At 37.9% G+C, this 22046-nt stretch overlaps 1 protein-coding gene across 4 annotated transcripts in view; it reads left to right on the top strand.

Moving 5' to 3' along the window:
* Window positions 1-22046, top strand: part of Ric8b (RIC8 guanine nucleotide exchange factor B) — a 104961-nt gene that overhangs the window by 47707 nt on the left and 35208 nt on the right. For all 4 annotated transcript variants that reach the window (XR_016534620.1, XR_016534621.1, XM_090328568.1 and 1 more), the window contains exons 5-7: window positions 9389-9617; window positions 11040-11135; window positions 18961-19105. Coding sequence is in view for 2 of the 4 variants with exons in the window: in XM_090328568.1 (XP_090184694.1) it covers window positions 9389-9617; window positions 11040-11135; window positions 18961-19105 (470 nt within the window). In the remaining 2 variants the exon portion in view is untranslated. The remainder of the gene's footprint in view (window positions 1-9388; window positions 9618-11039; window positions 11136-18960; window positions 19106-22046) is intronic.

Consider the following 22046-nt stretch of genomic DNA (forward strand, 5'->3'; position numbering starts at 1 on the left):
TTGCTAGGAAGGTGCTCTACTGCTGAGTCATGTCTATATCAGCCACAACCTCATATCCAGATTCTCTATCAACCACAACCTCATATCCAGATTCTCTTCAGTGCAATGAAGTCTCATGGACTGTTTTGTCTGGAACCTCCACCTTTTTGGTCTCAACCTCTTACTTAGCTCAGTATAAGTAGCATTTGCCAACCTGCCCAACTATGGGGGTTGAGAAGAAATCTTGAAAACTTTTCTGCCTAGAATCTGACCTTGAATCTCAGTCTCCTAAGTAATTGCAATTATAGAAATGAGCCACTAGCACTTGACTGACTAATTTCATTTGTAAGTATTTACCAAAAAGTTTATCTTAAGCAATGATAATTTTAAAGACCAAAACCAAAAACAGAGTCACTACTTAATATTAAGGTATATTAAAATATATGAAATATAGGGTAGGGGGAGGGAAATGGGGACCAAGACATGAAAAAGGGTATCAATATTTGTGAAGTAATGCACCTTCTAACTGGTGAATATAATGTAACCCTTCTATTAATTACAATAAAAATATATGAAAAAAATTAAAAGATATATGAAATAAAGTAAAAATAGTTTGAATTATGCAATTTGTCTATTAGAACAGATTGTTGTTAAAACTGTCATTCTGTGGGACTTGGGAGTATGTACTCAGTAGACCACTTAGCTAGCATGCAAAAAACCTTGAGGTTAGGGGCCAGGAACACGGCCTAGTGGTAATGTGCTCACTTAGCATGCACAAAACCCTGGGTTCAATTCCCCGGAATCACATACACAGAAAAAGCTGGCACTGTGGCTCAAGTGGCAGAGTACTAGCCTTGAGCACATGTATCCAAGAACAGTGCCCAGGCCCTGAGTTCAAGCCCCAGGACTGGAAAAAAACAAAGACAAAAAACAAAAACTATGAGGTTAGTCTCTGAAATACTCTCTGAATAAGAGAATAAGAATTGAATAAAAATTGATGCAAGCTGGGTGCAGTGGCTCACACCTGTAATCCTAGCTACTTAGGAGGCTGAGATCTGAGGATCACAGTTCAAAGCCAGCCCAAGCACTAAAGTCTGTGAGATTCTTACCACCAATTAACCATTAGAAAACCATTGTGGCTCAAGGGGTAGGGTGGTAGCCTTGAGCTGAAGAGCTCAGGGGCAAGGCTCAGGCCCAGAGTTCAAGCACTAAAACCAAAAAAAAAAAAAAGAATTGATGCATTTTCCATTTTTACTTGCTATTCCAGATCAGATTTATTGTAACAGAAATCTGACTTTATCATAAGAATGCTTTTGCTTTTTTACACAAGAATGTCAGTAATACTTAACAATTCAAATTCAGAAGAAATTAACATGGGGTTTGTTAGTAGAAATTACCCTTGAGCACTTAAAATATCCAATTTTCCAAAATATAGCTTAAACAAAAATGTTATAGAAACATACCCATTGAATAAATGAAGCAAAGTCTTACTTATGGTTTTTCAGTAAGATCCATATTATTTTAGGTATATTAAGAGGCATGTTTATGTTGTCCATAGGTTCTTTATATATGCACTGCATTAGCTTTCAAAAATGTTAGCTTTATGATTGAAAAATATAAATTCCGAACTGAGAGTGGTGATAGAGGGTTGTAATTATAGCACTCAAAAGTAAAGGCACAGCCAGTAGTTTGGCCTAGTAGTAGAGCGCATGCCTGAAGTCCTGGGTTCAATTCCTTGGTACCACATACACAGAAAAAGCTGTAAGTGGTGCTGTGGCTCAAGTGTTAGAGATTTAGCCTTGAGAAAGCTCAAGGACAGTGCTTAGGCCCTGTATTCAAGCCCCAGGACTGGCAAAAAAAAGAAAGAAGGAAGAAAGTAAAGGCAAGAGGATCTCAAGTTCAAGGCCAACCTGGGGTACATAGCAAATCCAAGGCCAATTTGGTCTATATTACATTCAAAAAAAGTAAAAATTTTTAACAGCTATAGCTCAAACATTCCTTGAGCCTATTTGTTAAAGGAATTGGATTATCTATAATAAAATATATCCTAAAAAATATTTTTTACCACTATAATTTGTTTTGTTTGTTTGTTTGTTTTGCCAGTCCTGTGCTTAAGCTCAGGGCCTGTGCACTATCCTTGAGCTTCTTTTGCTCAAGGCTAGAACTCTACCACTTGAGCCTCCACACCACTTCTGGCTTTTTCTAAGTATGTGGTACCAAGGAATTGAACCCAGGTCTTCGTGCATGCTAGGCAAGCACTCTACCACTAGGCCAAACTCCCAGCCCCTGTAATTTGTTTTGATAAGCAAGAGATACCAGTAATCTAGACACTAAAACTGAAAACCAAAGAAAATCGGCATATAAGTGCAGAAGTGAACTGAATTTTTTGAAATCATGTACTGGAAATGAAAGTAACAAGGATAAGAGGAGAAAGCTTTTTTTTTTTTTTTTTTTTTTTTGCTAGTCCTGGGGCTCGAACTTGGAGCCTGTGCACTGTGCACAGGGCTTCGTGCATGCTAGATGTACCACTAGGCTGTGCTCCCTGCCCTGAAGAAAACATTTTGACAAGAATTGTGCTAATCACAGGTGTGCTGCAAAAATTTTTCTGAAGAATGAATTACAAACCTTACTACATGACCCAGAAATAGTTAAAAAGATTTTAAATAAATTTTAAAATGCATAGAGATTTTTAAGCCAGAATTTTTAAGTTATGTTTATCTAATTTTCCTTTGTGATATTGCCTTTTCTGCTTTGATTTTTTAAAATCTATTAACTTCGTATAGATATAGACTTGAATGTCTTATACAAAAATATTGAATACCTAGTGCTACAGTATTATGAGTATATCTCAAAGGCTTTCCTGGGAGATTGAGGTTGTCGCTGACTTAACAGTTTGTCTAGAATGGCCCTGCATACCCCTTTAATCAGAATTAAAGTGATTAGTTTTATTTTGAGCAGTAAGGACTCTAAACTAATCCATTTAAATAGAAAACTGCACCAACCTCTAGGGCAATTTTAGGAACTTACTAAATTGTTAAGTCTATTAAAATCTTCTTTATAGTATCCCTGAAAACAGATTCTGTAAATATGTATCTGTGCATGTATTGTATATGTGTATAAGGCATAAATTAATTTTTTTTGTGGGCCATGGGGCTTGAACTCAGACTGGATGCTGTCCCTGGCTTTAAACCTTGATCCTCAGATCTCAGCCTCCTGAGTAGCTAGGATTACAGGCTTGAGCCACCAGAAATTAATCTTTTAGAAAAAGAATGTATCAACATCTAAGTTCTCATTCTTAAAACATTACTTTAATACAAGATGGTTATATGAAATAGGAAAAGAAGATTGGGAGGGGGTAGGGAAGGGAAATGTGGACAAAAACCATGAGAAGAGGTATCAGTGTGTGAGAAGTAATGTACCTGCTGCCTAACGAAGGTAACTGTAACCCCTCTATACATTACCCCAACAATAAAAAAAAAAATAAAAATAAAAAAACACTGCAATGGGAAGTGGTACTGTGGCTCAAGGGGTAGTATAGTAGCCTTGAGCTGAAGAGCTCAGGGATAATGCCCAGGCCCGGAGTTCAAGCCCCATAACCAACAAAAAAAAAAAATTAAACTTCAGCCCATGAGTTTGGCCTAGCCTTCATGAAGATCCAAGTTCGATTCTTTGGTACCAGATACATAGAAAAATCTAGAAGTGGCGCTGTGGCTCAAGTGGTAGAACACTGGCCTTGAAAAAGTCTAAGGACAGTGCTCAGGCCCTGAGTTCAAGCTCCGGACTGGCAAAAAAAAAAAAAAAAAGTACTGAGTTGTAGTTCAATGGCAAAGCACTGAACTATAGTAGTCTTGTTTACTTCAAGGTGTTTTTAGTGCTCCTTTCCACAGGGCCGAGCACTGTGCTTGAGCTTCTTTTACTTAAGCACAGCTCCACTTCCAGCTTTTCGTGTGTGATTAATTCCAGATAAGAATCTCACAGTTATTTCTGCCCCAGCTGGCTTTGAAGTGCAATTCTCAGATTTCAGCCTCCCTAGTAGCTATGATTACAGGCGTGAGCCACCAACACCCAGCTGATTTATTTTTGGTGTTCAATGTAGTTGTTTTATCCACCCAGTACATTGGCATCCACACAGCTTGTTGCTGTTCTTTTTTTGTTTAGACGCTAATTCATTTTTTCTCACATATTAAGAGGACAGACAGTTTAGCACCTAGCACCTCATTATAATGAGATTTTTTCATAATGGTTTAATTATGGTAAAATAGAGGTTAAAATTTAGCATCTTAACAATTTTAAATGTACAGCTCAGTGATATATTTATTATACTGCACAACCATCATCACCATTCATCTTTTCTCATCTTGTAAACTTTATACCTATCAACAGTAACTTCTCTTTCCTCCCTCTTCTTGGCTTCTGGTAACCATTCTACTTTCTAGGAATTGACTACTTAATGGATCGCATGTATAAAATTAAACTAGACTTCCCTGGTGACTGGCTTTTTTCACTTAGAAAAATGCCCTCAGGATTCATTCATGTTATAACAACATATGATTATGGTTTCCTTCTCTTTCTTTTAATTTAAAGGCAAGATAATATTTCATTTGTATATATATACTTCATTGTGTTTAGCCATATATGTCTCAGTGACACTTGAGTTGCTTCCACATTTTAACTGCTGTTAGTGTGGAAGCATTACCTGCTGTGAACAGGTTATATAATAACTTCTTTAACACGTTGCTCTCAGTTCTTTTGGGTAGATACCTAGAAATGAAATTGCTAAGTCATATGGTAATTTTGTTTTTCATTTTTTGAGGACCCACCATAATGTTTTCCACAGATATTGTATCATTTTTCTTTTCTACCACAACTGTGTTAAACATTCCACTTTCTCTTTATCCTTATCAACAGTTGTGATTGACTTTGGTTACTTAGTGTGAGCATTTTTTTGCATGCTTATTTGCTATTTACATGTGACTTTTGGAAACTTAGTGTGTATATGCCTGTTCTGGAGCTTGAACTCAGGGTCTGGGCACTGTCCTTGAGCTTTTGCTTTTGAACCACAGCTCCACTTGCAGCTTTTTTTGGTGGTTAATTGGAGATTAAGTGTCACAACTTCTCTGCATGGGTGGCTTCAAACATGATACTCAGATCTCACTCTCTTGAGTAGCTAGGGTTTATAAGCATGAGCCACCAGTGCCTACCTTTGGAAACTTCTGAAACTTAAGCATTTTAAGTTTTTCATACAGTCCTGTCTGTAGATATTTTTTTTCCTTTTGTTGCTTATCTTTGCTGTCATAGCTAAGAACTACTGTCCAATCCATTGTTGTAGAGCTATTATGCTGTGTTTTCTTCTAAGAGTTTCAAAGTGTTATCCCTACTACATATAGGTATTTTGAACTTCAACTGAGCACTAAACTAGGTACTCCAAGGACTCCACAATGTATGCCCCATGAACACCTAAGTGTAGAAACAGACATTAATATTATGAAAAATGTAAGAACAATTACAGGCAAGAGTAGAAAGAGATCACATGATGGGGGTTTTGTTTTTGTGCTGGTCTTGGGGCTTGAACTCAGGGCCTAAGCACTGCCCCTGAGCTTTTCTGCTCAAAGCTAGCACAGCTCCACTTTTAGGTGTGTGTGTGTGTGTGTGTGTGTGTGTGTTTAATTGGCATGAGAGTTTCACAGGTAAAATATATGTATGTGTATTTCATGTATATATATATATACACATAAATATATCATTAAGGCCTTAAAAATAAAAATTCTAGCCAGGCACCAGTGGCTTATACCTGTAATCCTAGCTACCGAGGAGGCTGAGATCTGAGGATCACGGTTCGAAGCTGATCGAATTTTGAAGCTAGCCCAAGTAGAAAAGTCCACGAGACTCTTATCTACAGTAAACCACTCAGAAAAAGCTAGAAATGGTACTGTGGCTCAAGTGGTAAACAGGAGGATAGTGCCCAGGCCCTGAGTTCAAGCCCCAGAACCGGCAAAAATGAAAAATAAAGAAAAGAATATTTTAACATAAAAATTCTATAATTTGCAACAATGTGGATAGATATAGAAGACATAACAAATTTTTAAAAGCCAACTTACAAAAGGACAAATACTGCATGATTCCACTTTTTTGAGGCATCGAAAGCAATGAAGCCTATAGAACCAGCTAGTCACCAAGGGCTGGAATAGGTGAGAACGTGAACTACCCAGAGGTATACCATGAATGAAGTCCAGAGATGGTACTGTGCAAAATAGTCCATGGCTGACAATACTGTTGGCTTTAGGAGAAGGTCGTATGTGAAATGTTCTTAACCACAAAATAAGAAGAGTATGTTAAAGCTTTCTAAATAAAAGTAACAGACCAGAAATCTTTCCAAAATCTTAAGGTTTGTTCATCCACTATCCAGTCTTGAAATTAGGTAAAGAAGCTCCAAATTAATAAAAAGATGTCTTTGGCCAGGAAGAATTGTTAACAGCTATAAATCTACATGCAGTCTTAGCAGTCTCCTTAGTGTCTTTTGGTGTTAAATTATGTTCAGTGGGATGATTGATGGAAGACTCGATTTTAGGTGCCTTTTCCTTCCCACAGTTAGTTAACAAGGCTTTAATCTGGGCATTAACAAGCTCTAAATAGGCCTTGCTTTTGAATTTGCATATCAGGAGGGGGCTGGGAGCATGAGCAGGAAGGATGTCATGTTGTGGTGATTAATGATCTCGAGGAAGCTGAAAAGGAGAGAGTAATATACACAGTATTTCTACCCCCTGGAGTAGGAATGCAAACACCATTGTGCAAATCTGTGCATAGTCACTGACTTCCTGGTAGCTGGAGAATTTCATACACTCTTCTACCACAAATAAAACTGTCAGAGAAGTGACAGAGTTCAAAAAGCGGTCTTCCTTACTTAAAAAAGAATAGCACAAACACAGTGAGCCAGAAATTAATTTTGTAGTATTTGGGAGCTGAGTTATTTAATAACAAATGAGAAAATGGGAACTTTTCTTGAAAAGCGTAAAACCTCTAAATATTTGTTGATGTCAGTCCAATGCTACATTTAGTTTTTTAAATTTACTGAGTTCCTAGAAAATGTTTACTTTAAATGAATTTAAAAGGGAAACATTCCTTTGTAATGAAATAACTCATCCTAAACTTCTCAATCTGGTGTCTGTGGTAGATTTAAAGAATCATACTGTTAAGGAACTCCAGAGCCTTTTCTTGCCTTTTATTAGGAGGAAAAATCCTGCCATTTCAAAATGGCTTGTAGTTTTCAAAAGTAAAGTTCTTTCTCTATGTCTGTTTTCTCTATTTCAGCTCTCCCTTACCTTCTTTTCATCCCCCCCAAATCCCCATTAAATTAGGGTCTTTAATAACAATTTTCAAAAGCTTAAGTCAGAAGCAAAACATTTAAAAACTATAAGGAACTTCAGAGATTTACAGAAATCATGAAAAAGAAATTTGGAGAAAAGTATTATTTCACTTGCCTTTGTGTATTTACAAATAACCAAATTTAGAGACTTTGTATAGTACTAATCATAGCAGCAGCCAGTTTTAGTAAGAACATCCAAATAACCTGTAATTTGTCAGGAACTATTTATTCATAAAGCTTGCTAAGTTCTTTTTACCTCCAGTTTATTTATTTACTTTTTGTGCCAGTACCAGGGCTTAAACTCAGGGCCTAGGCTCTGTTATTTAGCTTTTTCCACTCAAGGCTAGAGCTCTGCTACTTGAATCACAACCCCTCTTCTGCCTTTTTGGTGGTTAGATTGGAGATAAGAGTCTCATGGGCTTTCCTGCCTGAGTTGGCTTATATTGCCAATCTTCAGATCTCAACTTCCTGAGTAGCAAGGATTACAGGCATGTGCCACAGGTACCTAGCCATATTAATACATTACCAGTCATTGTTCTGCATTGTCTAATTTTTTAATGGATTTCTTACTAATTTTATTTTTTCATATGTAAAAAGGAAATATTTGTCTATAGAGAAATAGAGCCTCACTTCAGGGCAAAGGAATATGAAGCCTTTATTTTATATTTTGATTTTTCTGATTTTTCTATTTGTTTTATGTTTTAGAATGTCATTATGATCTAATTTTATTTTTTTTACTGCTATGGTCTAACTTAAGATGGCATTAAATGGATTAAGCCCAGATTTTAGGTTCCAAGTGGTTAGACTTTTAAATTGCATTTGTAACAGGTTATTTTATTTATTTATTTATTGATTGATTGATTGATTGATTGATTGATTGATTGCCAGTCCTGGGCTTGGGCTCAGGGCTTGAGCACTGTCCTTGAACATTCTCAAGGCTGGCACTCTACCATTTGAGCCTCAGCACCACTTCTGGCTTTTTGCTATGTATGTGGTACCAAGGAATCGAACCCAGCTCTTCATGCATGCTAGGCAAGCACTCTACCACTAGGCCAAACTCCCGGCCCCAACAGGTTATTTTTAATCAGGATGTGGTTATTTTTAGACCTGTCTCTCTGTCACTAGGAAATATAATGCCTGTCTTTCCATTGTTGTTTATCAGGAAGTTCTGAGATATAGGCAATGAAGATTTAGTTAGCATAGAACAGTACCTCTCTTTTTAAATGAAAATATGAAATAAGGCATGGAGGAAAATGTGCTCTTTGAGAACACGTCTAATTTTGAAATTGTTAGTGTGATTTTAATCTCTGTACACTAAACAGCAGAGCAAGGTTTTTAGGGATGGCCAGAAATACAAGGTGTGGGTTCCCCCTGCTGGTGTACATCCCAGGCTTATGAATTCCTTAAAGTATAGCAGAAAGGCCTAAGGGACTGAGATTAGAAATAGCTGTGTTGGCCTCATTTGAAGAGACCTGATGATAAGAAGGGGAGAAATAGCACCATCTTCTTTTTTCCTGCATATATCTTAGAAAAGAAATAAATGATTTAAAAATTGTATTTTGTTCAAAACTCAGTCCTGCAATGTTTGTTTTTTTAATGTTGTTGCCTCTGTGATAAGCTGCTTATATACACTGCTTCTCAAATGCTTTATGTTGTAATCTAAGGAAGAATAAAACACCAGTGGATCCACCAAAGGATTAAAATCCCCAGAAGAAAATGCAGGGCCTAGCATTATTGTCACTATAAAATCAAAGAGCTAGCTTTAAAGCTCACTAATTCCCATTTTAGCAGTTCAGATAGTGACATGACATCATGTGACTTTGCCTGTCCATTTAACATCTGGTCTTACTAATTTGTCGTATGTGTATTGAGACTGCCCTTTATTTTTTGCCTCTTAGTAAATGCCAAGTAATATTAGTGGCTCATTTTGAAAAGGAAAAATTTTAATTGATTCCTTAAAAATTACCACTGAACTTCTTATTGTGTTTGCCTTTTAAAGGACTGTTCAATCAAATTAAAATATTGTATTTCTAAATTGCTTTTCAGCAATGCAGTCAACCTTTTAAGCAATGTTCCGGTCTCTTGTCTGGATGTTCTCATTTGTCCATTAACCCATGAAGAAACAGCCCAAGAGGCAACTACTCTAGATGAACTGCCCAGTGATAAAACAACTGAGAAGGAAACAGTTTTGAAAAACAATACCATGGTATACAATGGTATGAATATGGAGGCCATTCACGTTTTACTCAATTTTATGGAGAAGAGAATAGACAAGGTAAGGAAGTGAAAATAAATTAATTAAATAAATAAAATGGAAATTTTCTGATGTTTCTAAAGAATATAAATGTATCATGCTTACAAACACAAAGCACTGAGATATTCACATCTTAGCTTTCTTTTATAGCTGATCTCTTGTATAATATTTACCTTTTAAAGTATTTTATTGTAATGTATAATAAATAGCAGAAGCCACATAGGATTATTTGTTTAATGCTGAAAATGGTGTTCATGCAACACCGAATTAGTGACTAGTAGTGAAAATAGATGAAATTTTTTTTTTTTTTTTTTTTTTTTTTTTTTTGCCACTCCTGGGCTTGAGCTGAGGGCCTGAGCACTGTCCTTGGACTTTCTCAAGGCTAGAGCTCTACCACTTGAGCCTCAGCACCGCTTCCGGCTATTTTCTATGTATGTGGTACCGAGGAATCGAACCTGGGTCTTCATGCATGCTAGGCAAGCACTTTAACCACTAGGCCAAACTCCCGGCCCCTAGATGAAAATTTTCTATGTAGGTACTTTGTAAATTAGAAGTAAAACACAACCCATCCACAAACATGATGAGTACTGGGGAAAATACCTTTAAAGATATTGTTTAAAAATATCTTTAAAAAATGTTTCTCCCTATGTTTGGCTGTATTAAAAGGTAAAAGGTGGGCCAGGAGTTTGGCCTACTGGTAGAGTGCTTGCCTAGCATGCAAGATGACCCAGGTTAGATTCCTCTGTACCACATACATAGAAAGAGCCAGAAGTGGTGCTGAGGCTCAAGTGGTAGAGCTCTAGCCTTGAGAAAGTCAAACAATAGTGCTCAGGCCCTGAGCTCAAGCCCAGGACTAGCAACAAAAATAAAATAAAAAAATAAAAATAAAAGGTAAAAGGATAATACAGGTGGGTCACCAAGACCTTCACCTCACTGAAGCCTGTTGGCTGAGCCAGGGTGCATTCTAGAAAATGGAGGACAGTACATAAAAGACGAAAAACAGTACACATGAAAATAGCTTACAAGCAAACTTGAAATACAGGGTTATTTGGGGGGATGGGCAGGAAGGGGTTGCATTTTTGTTGTTATTGGTTTGGTTTGGTTTGGTTTTGGTTTTTTGGTGGTGGTGTTTTTTTTTTTTTTTTTTTGCCAATCCTGGGACTTGAACTCAATGCCTGGGTACTTTTTTGCTCAAGGGTAGCACTCTGCCACTTGAGCCATAGTGCCAGTTCTGGCTTTTTCTGTGTATGTGGTTCCAGGGAATCAAACCCAGGGCTACACTAGGCTACACTCCCAGGCCTACAGATAAAATTTTTCAACATAGCTTGTAAACTGATAAGACAAACCCACCTTCCCCTAAAAAGTATCCATATGCTCAAATTACATAGAGAAAAATATTCTTTTAGAAACTGAACTAATTAGCATGTATGGTTTCCTCTTCAGGGAAGCAGCTATAGAGAGGGTCTGACTCCAGTTCTCAGCCTGTTAACAGAATGTTCTCGAGCCCATCGGAACATCAGAAAATTTCTCAAAGATCAGGTAAAACTGCTTAATATATATCGTATATCAAAGTTAATGTCTTTATATGTGTGTTTAATTAACATGGAATTAAATAATTCAGTTCTTATACAGTGGTACAGTGGGAGATTTTCCAGAAAATCAGAAATCCATAAAAGTTTTAACCTTGCAAAGCATCCAATCAAGAAGTAAGTGATCTTGTCTGTTTTTTGAGTTATATATTTATTTACTCAACAAATGTCTTTTGAGATCTACTGTGTGCTGTTTTCTAAATATTGCTCAGAATATTAAACAACAGATAAAATTTTACACTGGTAGACTTTACAGTATTGTAGGTGATTGGGTAAAATATAGAATATGCTGGCAGGAAATGCCAAGTGTTTTGAAGAAAGATAAACCAGAGGAGGAGAAAGACTTAAAGGGATAAGGGAAAGCTTCCCTGAGGTGATGACATTTGAGCAGAAAGTTGGATAAGTAAGAAGGGTCTCTGAGAATGTCTGGAAGAAACATCTTCAAGAGTTAAGTCTCTGAGGTGAGAGGATACTTTTGTATGCTTAAAAACAACAAGCATAGCTGGGTGTGGGGGCTCACACCTATTATCCTAGCTACTCAGGAAGCTGAGATTTGAGGATCAGGTTCAAAGCCAGGCGGGGCACTAAAGTCTGTGAGACTTACCTCTAATTAACGACCAGAAAACCAGAAGTAATGCTATGGCTCAAAGGGTAGGACAGTAGCCTTGAGCTGAAGAGCTCAGGGACAGCATTCAGGCCTAGAGTTCAAGCCCCATGACCGACCAAAAAAAAAATAATAAGCAACTATTATGATTGGGCAGCCAGGCTGGCCCTAACTCATGATCCTCCTGCCTTGTCCTCTCAAGTGTAGAGATTACAGAAATGGACCACTATCCTTAGCTTCTTTCTCTCCTCTTAGAAAGATACCACTATTTAATCTTGGGGCTAAAAACATATCTAATTCTCATCACCTTCTAAAGGTCCGAACTGTAAGCACTATAATAGTTTATTAAGTTTCTATCCTTCTAATATCTCAGAGTGGGGATTGCATTTCATACATCAATCGTTAGAGGAAAACACTCAAACCATATCCATCCAAGCTGTAGCATTCTACTAGTCTCAAAGTCCATATCCTTCTAACCATGCAAAATGAAATCACTCTCTCCCTAATAGTCCCAGATTTTAATTTGTTCCATCATTAATTCAAAAGGTCCAAGCCAGATTTGGTGGTACACTTCTGTAATCGTAGCACTCAGGAGGTTAAGGTAGGAGAATCATGAGTTTGAGGCCAGCCTGGACTAAAATCAAGAAACTGTCTCAAATCAAAAAGCAGGCCAGGCATAACCCCAGCTATCTGTGAGGCAGATGTCAGGAGAACTGCTGAGGTTCGAGGTTACTCCAAATAAAAAGTTGTTGAGGCCCTATCTTAGTAAACAAAATTTGGGCATGATAGTTCGCACCTATAATCCAGCTATATGAACGGTAGAGACAAGTACCAACTACTCAACACCATGTAGTTCCTAAGGGGAAAAAGAATATCTAAAACAAAGAAGAGATCGAAGGGTATAGCTCGGGGTAGATTTTCCTGCCTAATGAATATGAGGCCCTATGTTCAAACAGTATCAGAAAAAAAAAATATATGAAGTCTTATCCAAGGCATACTTCTAGCACAAAACCAAACGAGGTTAAACTGTTCCAGTATACAATGGTAGAGCTGAATAAGGTACACCTTTCTATTCCTAAAGAGCAGAATAGATAAATACAAAGTAGGAACTGGTCCAAAGCAAGAAGCCAGCAGGCACTTTAAGTCTTAAAGCTCCACATCTAGCTACTTTTTGGTGAGAGATGAGTCCTCAACAACTTGGGCATTTCTACCACTACAGTGTTCATGGATACAGCTCACATGACTGCCTACTAGTATATGAGAATTTTCTGGGCAAGTGTGATATATTTCTGGATACTACCTTTCTGGGGTCCCTACTGCAACTCTACCACAGCCCCATCTCATTTTGCCTGCTTGGCCATTCCCTGCAAGGGCTCTGTGCATGCAGCGAATTTCTGCTGAGTCTCCAGGCCTTCCTTAGTGGAAGCTGCATGATCTCATAATTCTCATATGCTTGCTAACCTGCAGAACCAATACCATGTGGAAACCAGAAAACGGGCATGATCTGTGCCTAAACTCACATGAACCACTGTTGCAGCCAGAGTTCTCCTTTTGAACATAGAAATGAATCCTGAGGTGATTTTAGCTGACGAAGAAGAAAAGAACACCCTAGGCTCAGTCCCTGAGACATTTCCATTCTGGAAGTTCTCTGCACCTGTGGTATAGGAAAGCTAGCCTAGAAGATTTGAGAGATGCTCTCTAAACTAGCTTTTTCCATTCTTGACAAACAACATTGTTGCTAATCTCCTTAGCAAGGAGTTCCTCTGCTTTACACTCCTTAGTTACAGTTACTTTCTCTTTCTTTGTTCCTTCCCTGGTCTGGCTCTGAATCCGAATCTTTCTGTTTCCTTTGGCTCTCCACTCTAACTTTAAATCTGACTACTATTCTGAATACTTTGATGTTTTGAAATTTGTTCTGCCACATAAACTAGTCTATCATTCTTGATTTCAGCCTTTACAAATTTGTAGAACATGGACACAATATAATTAACTCTTTTAGAACACTCTAAAAATGATGACCATTTTCCGGGTTTCTCAAGGAATTCTTACTTCCATTTGAAATGACTTCCCTATTCTCTTCCTCTTCAGATACCCTCACTAGACTCTCCCAGAACACCCTATCTTCAGCATTCCAGGCTTTTTAGTCTGCCCCTCCAAACTTCCATCTCTACTTATCACCCAGTTTCAAAGTGTTCAGATTTTCAGGGCTGGTTATAGTACCAACTTCAACTCCTAGTGCCAATTTTCTAATTAGTCTGATTTTCATTACTACAGTAAAACATCTAAGGAAAGTTGACTTTATAAGGAAAACAGATTTATGTAACTATGAGATTTGGACTTCTCTCTAACCCCCACTACTAAAGACTCTCATTACCTGTTGGCACCGTGACCTGAGGAATCAAGATCTCAACACACAAACCCTTGAAGGGGGCACAATTAAGCCATAGCTCAGAGTATGATGCAGAAACATACAAAAATCAACTTTCCTTAAAGGAGGAAAGAAGGATCACATAAGGCCTATTTAAATAGAAGACATTTGTTATGGTTTGGATGTCATTTGAAACCTAGAAGCTCGTATATGTTTTGGAATCTTGGTCCTGAGAAGAGAGATGATGTGGAACCTTTTTAAGACATAGAGCCTCCAGCCGGATGCCAGTGGTTCACACCTGTAATCCTAACTACTCAGGAAGGTTAGATCTGAGGATCACAGTTTGAAACCAGCTCAAGCAGGAAAGTTCTTGAGGCTTTTATGCAGTTAACCACCAGAAAACTGGAAATGGCATTGTGGCTCAAAGTTGTATAGTGCAAGCCTTGAGCACCAAGGCTCACAGACAGCTTGTAGGCCCTAGTTTAAGCTTCATGGCCAACAAAAAAAGGGGAGTCCTTAGATCCTTAGAGTGGCCCTGTCTTTTTTTTTTCAGTCATAGGGCTTGAACTCTGGGCCTGGGTGCTTGTCCCTGTGTTATTCAGCTCAAGGAGTCTCACGGACTTTCATGCCCAGGCTGGCTTTGAACCTTGATTCTCAGATCTCAGCCTCCTGAATAGCTAGGATTATAGACGTGAGCCACTGGTACCTGGCTATAAACCCAGTCTTTAAATCATTGACTGTCTGTTTCACGACGTGATTGACCTCCAACACACCCCTCTGCTATATTATACCATTCTCCTTGGGCACACAACAAAAGTTGAACCATAGGGGTGGGGAGGAAAGCCATCTGCTCTTGGGCTTTGGACCTCCAGGACTATAAAATTAAACTTCTTTTCCTCATAAAGTTTATCAGTTTCAAGAATTTCCTTATGGTAATAGAAAACATACTAACAAAATATTTAATAAAAATATTTGATTTGTTTACCCTCAAGTCAACAAATATATATGCTGGGCACTGGGAAGAGAACAGTAAGCAAAAAAGTACATATCTGCACCAGTGAAATTTCTGTGAAAAAAAGTATATAGTAAATCAAGTGGTGGTCAGAGTTGGGGGGAGGGGGAGAAAAAGGATACGAAAGGTTAAAGAAGGGGCAATCAGAAAATACTTTCTATAAGTGACATTTAAACAGACCGAAGGAAGTAGGAAAAAGAATCATATATATTATAGTTTTAGAAAGAGAGTTTCTGGGCACAGGAACAGCAAATGCAACCAACATAAGATAGGAAAGTTTACAGAACTCCGTGGAGGACTAGGTAACTATCATAAACAGGATAGTAGAAATTCTAGTGGGACTTGGTAATACTGAAGGAGCTAGTAAGAAGTGGGTGGATCATGGGTGTATTTCTCAAGTGCAACTAATGTAATGTGCTGATGAATGAACGTGGGGCAAAAATAGTCAAGGGTATTTCTAAGATTCTTGTACTTAATATTTAAAGAAATGAAAAACTGTAGGAGGAGCAGGTTTGTTGGGAAGAGTCCCATACAGAACCTGCCATGTGTGAGAAACTTTAAAGTCTAGAAGTTAGAAGCAGAGTAGAATATTGCTTATGGAGTTGGGGAGAAGATGGAGAGTTGCTATCCAATTGGAATAAAACTCCATTATGTAAAATGATTACAGTCTAGAGACCTGTATAGCATTGCACCTATAGAATGCACTGGATTGTGTGCATAAAAATTTGCCAAGAAGATTTTTTAAAAAGGAAACACAAAATCACTACCAAGGCTGAATCAAACTTGGCAGATCCATGGATATTTATTTGGCAAGCATAGTCTTGAAAAGCATTTATGTGAAGTTTGGAGAGATGATTTCATGACATTTTCATTTATCCTGTAATCAACCTGTAAGTGAGATGGCAGCATATTGAATATTGTATTATGTTGAATAGTCTATGTACACTCACCCATAGATATAATTAAAATGGAAGCAAGCCATTTTTGTTATTTCTGTTATCTTAATTTATTATTTTCCATAGTAACTTGTAACACTATAATACATTTCAGTTCAGTGATTGCTATTTTTTTTTAAATGCTCTCAATATCAGGGAAGAAATCAGTAGGAAATGTAATTTGGAAGTGCAGGATGCAAACACTGTCTAAAGCCATAAAACTGAATGAGACCACCAATAATAGGAATAGACATAATAGAAAGAAATTCACTGATTAAGTTGCATTGTATTTATAAACTATGTTAAATTGACCCCTTGTGCAGCTACTTAACAATAATATATAATTGCATCATTGCCAGGGAAAGGGGGAAGTTACTAAAGAATTCTGTCCTTGAGTATTCCAACATTTATAAGACAGAAAGAGAATTAGCAAAAGTAACTGAGACAAAGCAACTAGTCAAATGACAGGAAACCAGAGGGAATATTGGCATATGAATGGGCAAGTGAGTGAGCAAAGGAACAAACTAAACAAGTTACATTAAAATTCACACTTTGGGGCGGGGAGTTTGGCCTAGTGGTTAAAGTGCTTGCCTAGCATGCACAAAGACCCGGGTTCGATTCCTTGGTACCACATATATATAGAAAAAGCCAGAAGTGGTGCTGAGGCTCAAGTGGTAGAGTTCTAGCCTTGAGAAAGTCCAAGGACAGTGCTCAGGCCCTGAGCTCAAGCCCAGGACTGGCAAAAAAAATAAAAAATAAAAAAATAAAATAAAATTCACACTTTAAGATTAAGATAGATATGTCATATTATTACCTTGTTACAGAGTTACTGTGAGCACTGTAGATAATGTATCACAGCAGTTAGCACATACAACATACTTATTATTTGCAGGTTAAATATCTCTTATTCAAAAAACACTTTGGAGTGTTTCATATTTAAAATCTTCAAATTTTGTATTTGCATAGATATGTAATAAGATATCTTGGCAATAGGGTGCAAGTCAAAACACAAAATTCACCGTATATTATATAAATCTTGTAAACATAGCCTGAAGGTAATTTTATACAATATTTTTAGTATATCTTCATTTGACTGCCATCTGTCACATAATATAAGTTTATATATGGAATTTTCCATTTGGGACATCATGTCTGCTTTGAAAAACATAGTGCCTATATAAGAACTATCCTGCCCGTCTAAAAATTTACTTTAATGCTTTCTAAAAGTAAAGAGACTTTCCTTCATAAATATATTTACTTTCTTACTGGCCCTGTCTGAAACATAAAGGTCAGAAAATGCCTAATATCTGCCCGGTGCAGTGGCTCACGCCTGTAATCCTAACTACTCAGGAGGCTGAGATCTGAGGATTGTGGTTCAAAGCCAGCCCGGGCAATACAGAGAAATCAAAGCCGAAAGACTCTTACCTCCAGTTAATCACTGGAAAAAACAGGAAGTGGGGCTATGGGGCTATGGCCTAAGGGTAGGGTGGTAGCCATGAGCTGAAGAGGTTAGGGACAACACCAGGCCCAAGGGCAGGGCTTGACCTAAAGAGCCCAGGGACAGCACCCAGGCCAGAGTTAAAGCCCTATGACCCACCCCCCCCAAAAGAAAATAAAATGCCTAATATCAAATCAACTTATTTGATCAGCAGGTACTTGTACTTAGATAAACTCCACCTTTTAATTTTTTTTGTTTTGTTTTGTTTTGGTTGTGGGGCTTGAGCTCTAGGCCTAGTCGCTATCCCTGAGCTCTTCAGCTCAAGGTTACTGCCCTACCCCTGAGCCACAGTGCCACTTCCGGTTTTCTAGTGGATAATTGGAGATATGAGTCTCATGTACTTTAGTGCCCGGGCTGACTTTGAACTGCAGTCCTCATATCTCGGCATCCTGAGTAGCTAGGATTACAGGTGTGAGCCACCACACCTGGCTACTATCCTTTAATTTTTAATAAATGATTTTAAAGTCCCATTCCACCCACTCCCCATCCACCCCCCCCAAAAAAAAACCAGAAAAGGAACTTCTAGATTCTGTATTATTTCAGATTTTTAGGGATTCTCAAACCATAATAGAGATTTTTATCATGAAAGTAAACTGTGGGGCACTTCACACCAGGGAAATGGCTTGGGACCGCACTTGGCTGAGATGGTGCCTGCCGCCAGTTTGGAAGGCGTGGCTGTGGTTGCATCCTCCCCTGGCCCTGCCCACCTTTGTACTGATTGGCTCCTGCATCCTATATTAGCCAAATGTACTTCTGGAATAAACAAGTTCTTGCCTTGACAAGTCTCCCTGGAAGGTTTGATTGTCCACCCTCTGGCGAGGGCAGGCTGGATGCGGGCAGGCTGCGTGCGGGCGGCCAGCCGGCCCTTTCCTTTCTCGTCTTGGTCGGGCGTGTTCTCTCTATCCCTCTTGCTGGTCAGGAGGGACAAAGAACTAAAAACCCCAACAGTAAACAGCTTGAAAGCATAAACACAATTTTTTAAATAAAAAACTAAATGCTTTCAGACTGAGTATTAAGGGCAACTGTGGGAGAAAAGAGAACACACACAAATGTTAGAATGAATTTTGATGTGATCAAGAAGAGGTCTTTCAGGTGTTGAGTGAAAATTCAGAAATCCTGTTAAGGAGAGTTTGGTGACACATATAGGTGCGGTTTCTGGTCTAATGAAACCTCAATACTGCCATGAAATTACTGTTTGTTTCTGTTTATTTAATTTTATTTTGGTACTAACCTGTATTTTTAATTTTTCTCAGTTTTACTAAACTTAGCCCAGTACATTTTGTAAGTCTGATGACTTGTGGTACCATCCTCACTCTAGTTTCCTTTGTTGATGTTGTTTTTCTCATTTGTACCATCAGGTTTTACCACCTTTGAGAGATGTGACAAATCGACCTGAAGTTGGCTCAACTGTGAGAAATAAGCTGGTGCGCCTCATGACACATGTTGACCTTGGAGTCAAGCAAATTGCTGCTGAATTCCTTTTTGTCCTTTGCAAAGAAAGAGGTAGGTTAAACTCTCTTTACTGTCTGATTTTTTAATGTTTTGGACACAATTTGAGACAATTCCAGTTGATAGTGATCATCATTTCACTCTTCGAAGCAATGGTTATTTTTAACTTACTGTGGTTTATGACAGTGCTGGGGTTTGCAGAGCTTTGCAATTCCTAGACTCATGTTGTACTACTTGAACTATACCTTCAACCCTTTTTTACTTTTGCTACTTTTTCAATAGGATTTCACACCTTTTCCTACCCTGACTCAATGGCAATTTGCACACCATCATGCCCCACTTTTTATTGGTCAATGTGGAATAGCATGAACTTTTTGCTGAGGGTTAATTTTAAACCTCAGTCCTCTCAATTTCAGCTTCTTGATAGCTAGGATTACAAGTGTGAGTCATTGCGCCCAACTTAAAAACAGGAATTTTAAAATGTTTTTTGAGCCAGGTATGGTGGCTCACATCTGTAATTCCATCTCCCAGTATGCAGAGTGAGACTATGTCTGAAAAATAACTGAAGCAAAAAGGGGTGAGTATGTGACTCAAGTAAACACTTGCCTACTAAGCACAAATATTTACTAGGCACTAGTACTTCAATCCCTAGTACTGCTAAATCAGTACATAAATAAATGCATTTTATATGTTTCTGAATGTATTAAAACATTCAGAGATAGGTAAATTACCAAATACACATGCGTGTAAACTTTACCTCCTATGCTCTTACCCACATTTGTAATATTGATGGAACAAGACCTTGAGCCATTATGAAAAATCTTCCTAATAATTCTGATACTACTGTTTTGATAACCAGACACATACCTGGGTCAGTTACTATAATTCCTTTTGAAGTTATAATTCATTAAAGTTTAGTTTCTTATTTAATTTTTTCTTTTTTATTTTATCAATCATGGGGCTTGAACTCTGGACTTGGGCATTGTCCCTGAACTCTTGTGCTCAAGGCTATTCACTCTACCACTTGAGTCACAGTACCACTTCCAGTTTTCCGGTTGTTTATTGGAGATAAGAATCTCACAGACTTACATGTCCAGGCTGGCTTTGAATGGCAATCCTCAGATCTCAGCCTCCTGAGTAGCTAGGATTACAGGTGTGAGCCACCAGCAACTGGCTGCAATTTAGTTTCTTTACCAAGTTTTTAAACTAGTATTCATTGAATTTGAGCTGCATAATACACTAAATATAAATAAAAATATATTTGATAACAGTCTTTCAAGAAATTTAAGAGGAGCCAGGAACGTAGCCTAGTGGTAGAGTGCTCACCTAGCATGCACAAAGCCCTGGGTTCAATTCCTTAGTACCACATACTCAGAAAAAGCCAGAAGTGGAGGTGTGGCTTGAGTGGTAGAGTGCTAGCCATGACCAAAAATGTCCAAGGACAGTGCCCAGGCCCTGAGCTCAAGCCCCATGATTGGCCAAAAAAAAGAAAGAAAGAAATTAAAGAGAGAAATTTAAAGTAGTTACTACAATATAATAACGACCAATCTTATAAGTACATATAAAGTGATTGTAGATCCAACAATTTAAAGTACTCCTGAAATTATATAAATTATTTGTTCTATAAAAGGCTAATTCTCCAAACGAGCAGCTTTTTCCTGATATCCCCATCAATTTCTCCTTGTTGTTTATAAATACCCTACTATAAAATTTCATCCAGCCAGATTTCTTATTACACTTTTTGAAGTGCTCAGGTTTTCTGAGGTAGCTTGGAAATTGAAAAGTTTACTCCTCTCAAAATCTTAACTATTTTCTCAAACATCATTACTGGCATTGATCCAACCATTTAATTTCCTCTTAAGAACAACAAGGGAGGAAAATGGGGACAAAAACATGAAAAGGGGTATCAATGTGTGAGAAGTAATACACCCTCTATCTGGTGAATATAACTGTAACCTCTCTATACATTGCAATAAAAAAAGAAAAAAAGAATAATAAAATTTGATCATTATCACAGTGATGACATACATAGCTCTTATGATAAGTATCAATGTCTGACATAACTCTTTTAATTCTCATAAAGACCCTCTGAGGTTGTTATTTGCCCATTTGAACAGTTCACTTCTTCCACAACTTTGATTTAGCATCTTGTAATTAATGGTCATCTTTTTTTTTTTTTTTTGCCAGTCCTGGGCTTAGGCTCAGGGCTTGAGCACTGTCCTTGGACTTTCTCAAGGCTAGCACTCTACCACTTGAGCCTCAGCACCACTTCCAGCTTTTTGCTATGTATGTGGAGTACCGAGGAATCGAACCCGGGTCTTTGTGCATGCTAGGCGAGCACTCTACCACTAGGCCAAACTCCCAGTCACTTAATGGTCATCTTAATGTCGTATTGTCAGCAAATATTGGTTTCATTGAATCTGTATGGCCTAGATGGAAAATAAGCTGTTTTAAAAATTTGTGGTTTGTGTATGTATCTATATAAATCTATACCACACATACATGTATCTTCATTTTAAAAGGTTTGTCATGATGCATAAAAATGTCCTGGTACTGGCGGTTTATGCCTATAATTGTAGCTACTCAAACCATCAAGCTAAGCAAGTGCAAGGCCCTGGGTCAAACCCTAGTACCTCAAAAAATACACACACACACACGTATATATTTTTTCTTTTTTTACAGTGAATATCCCATCTCATATATACTTTTTTTTTTACCTTTTTTTTTTTCCAGTCCTGGGGCTTAAACTCAGGGCCTGAGCACTGTCCTTGGGCTTTTTCTTCAAGGCTAGCACTCTGTTACCTGAGCCACAGCACCATTTCTGATTTTTTTCTATGTATGTGGTACCAAGGAATCAAACCCGGGTCTTGGTGCATGCTAGGCAAGCACTCTACCACTAGGCCAAACTCCAGCCTCATATATACTTTTAAAAAAAAATTCAATAAGGCAAATCTGATATTTGTTTCCTTTCTTTGTATGTAAATTATGTAGCTGA

Source organism: Megascapheus bottae, chromosome 2 (genome assembly GCF_031878675.1).
Source record: "Megascapheus bottae isolate mThoBot1 chromosome 2, mThoBot2.hap1, whole genome shotgun sequence".
Lineage (NCBI taxonomy): Eukaryota > Metazoa > Chordata > Mammalia > Rodentia > Geomyidae > Megascapheus > Megascapheus bottae.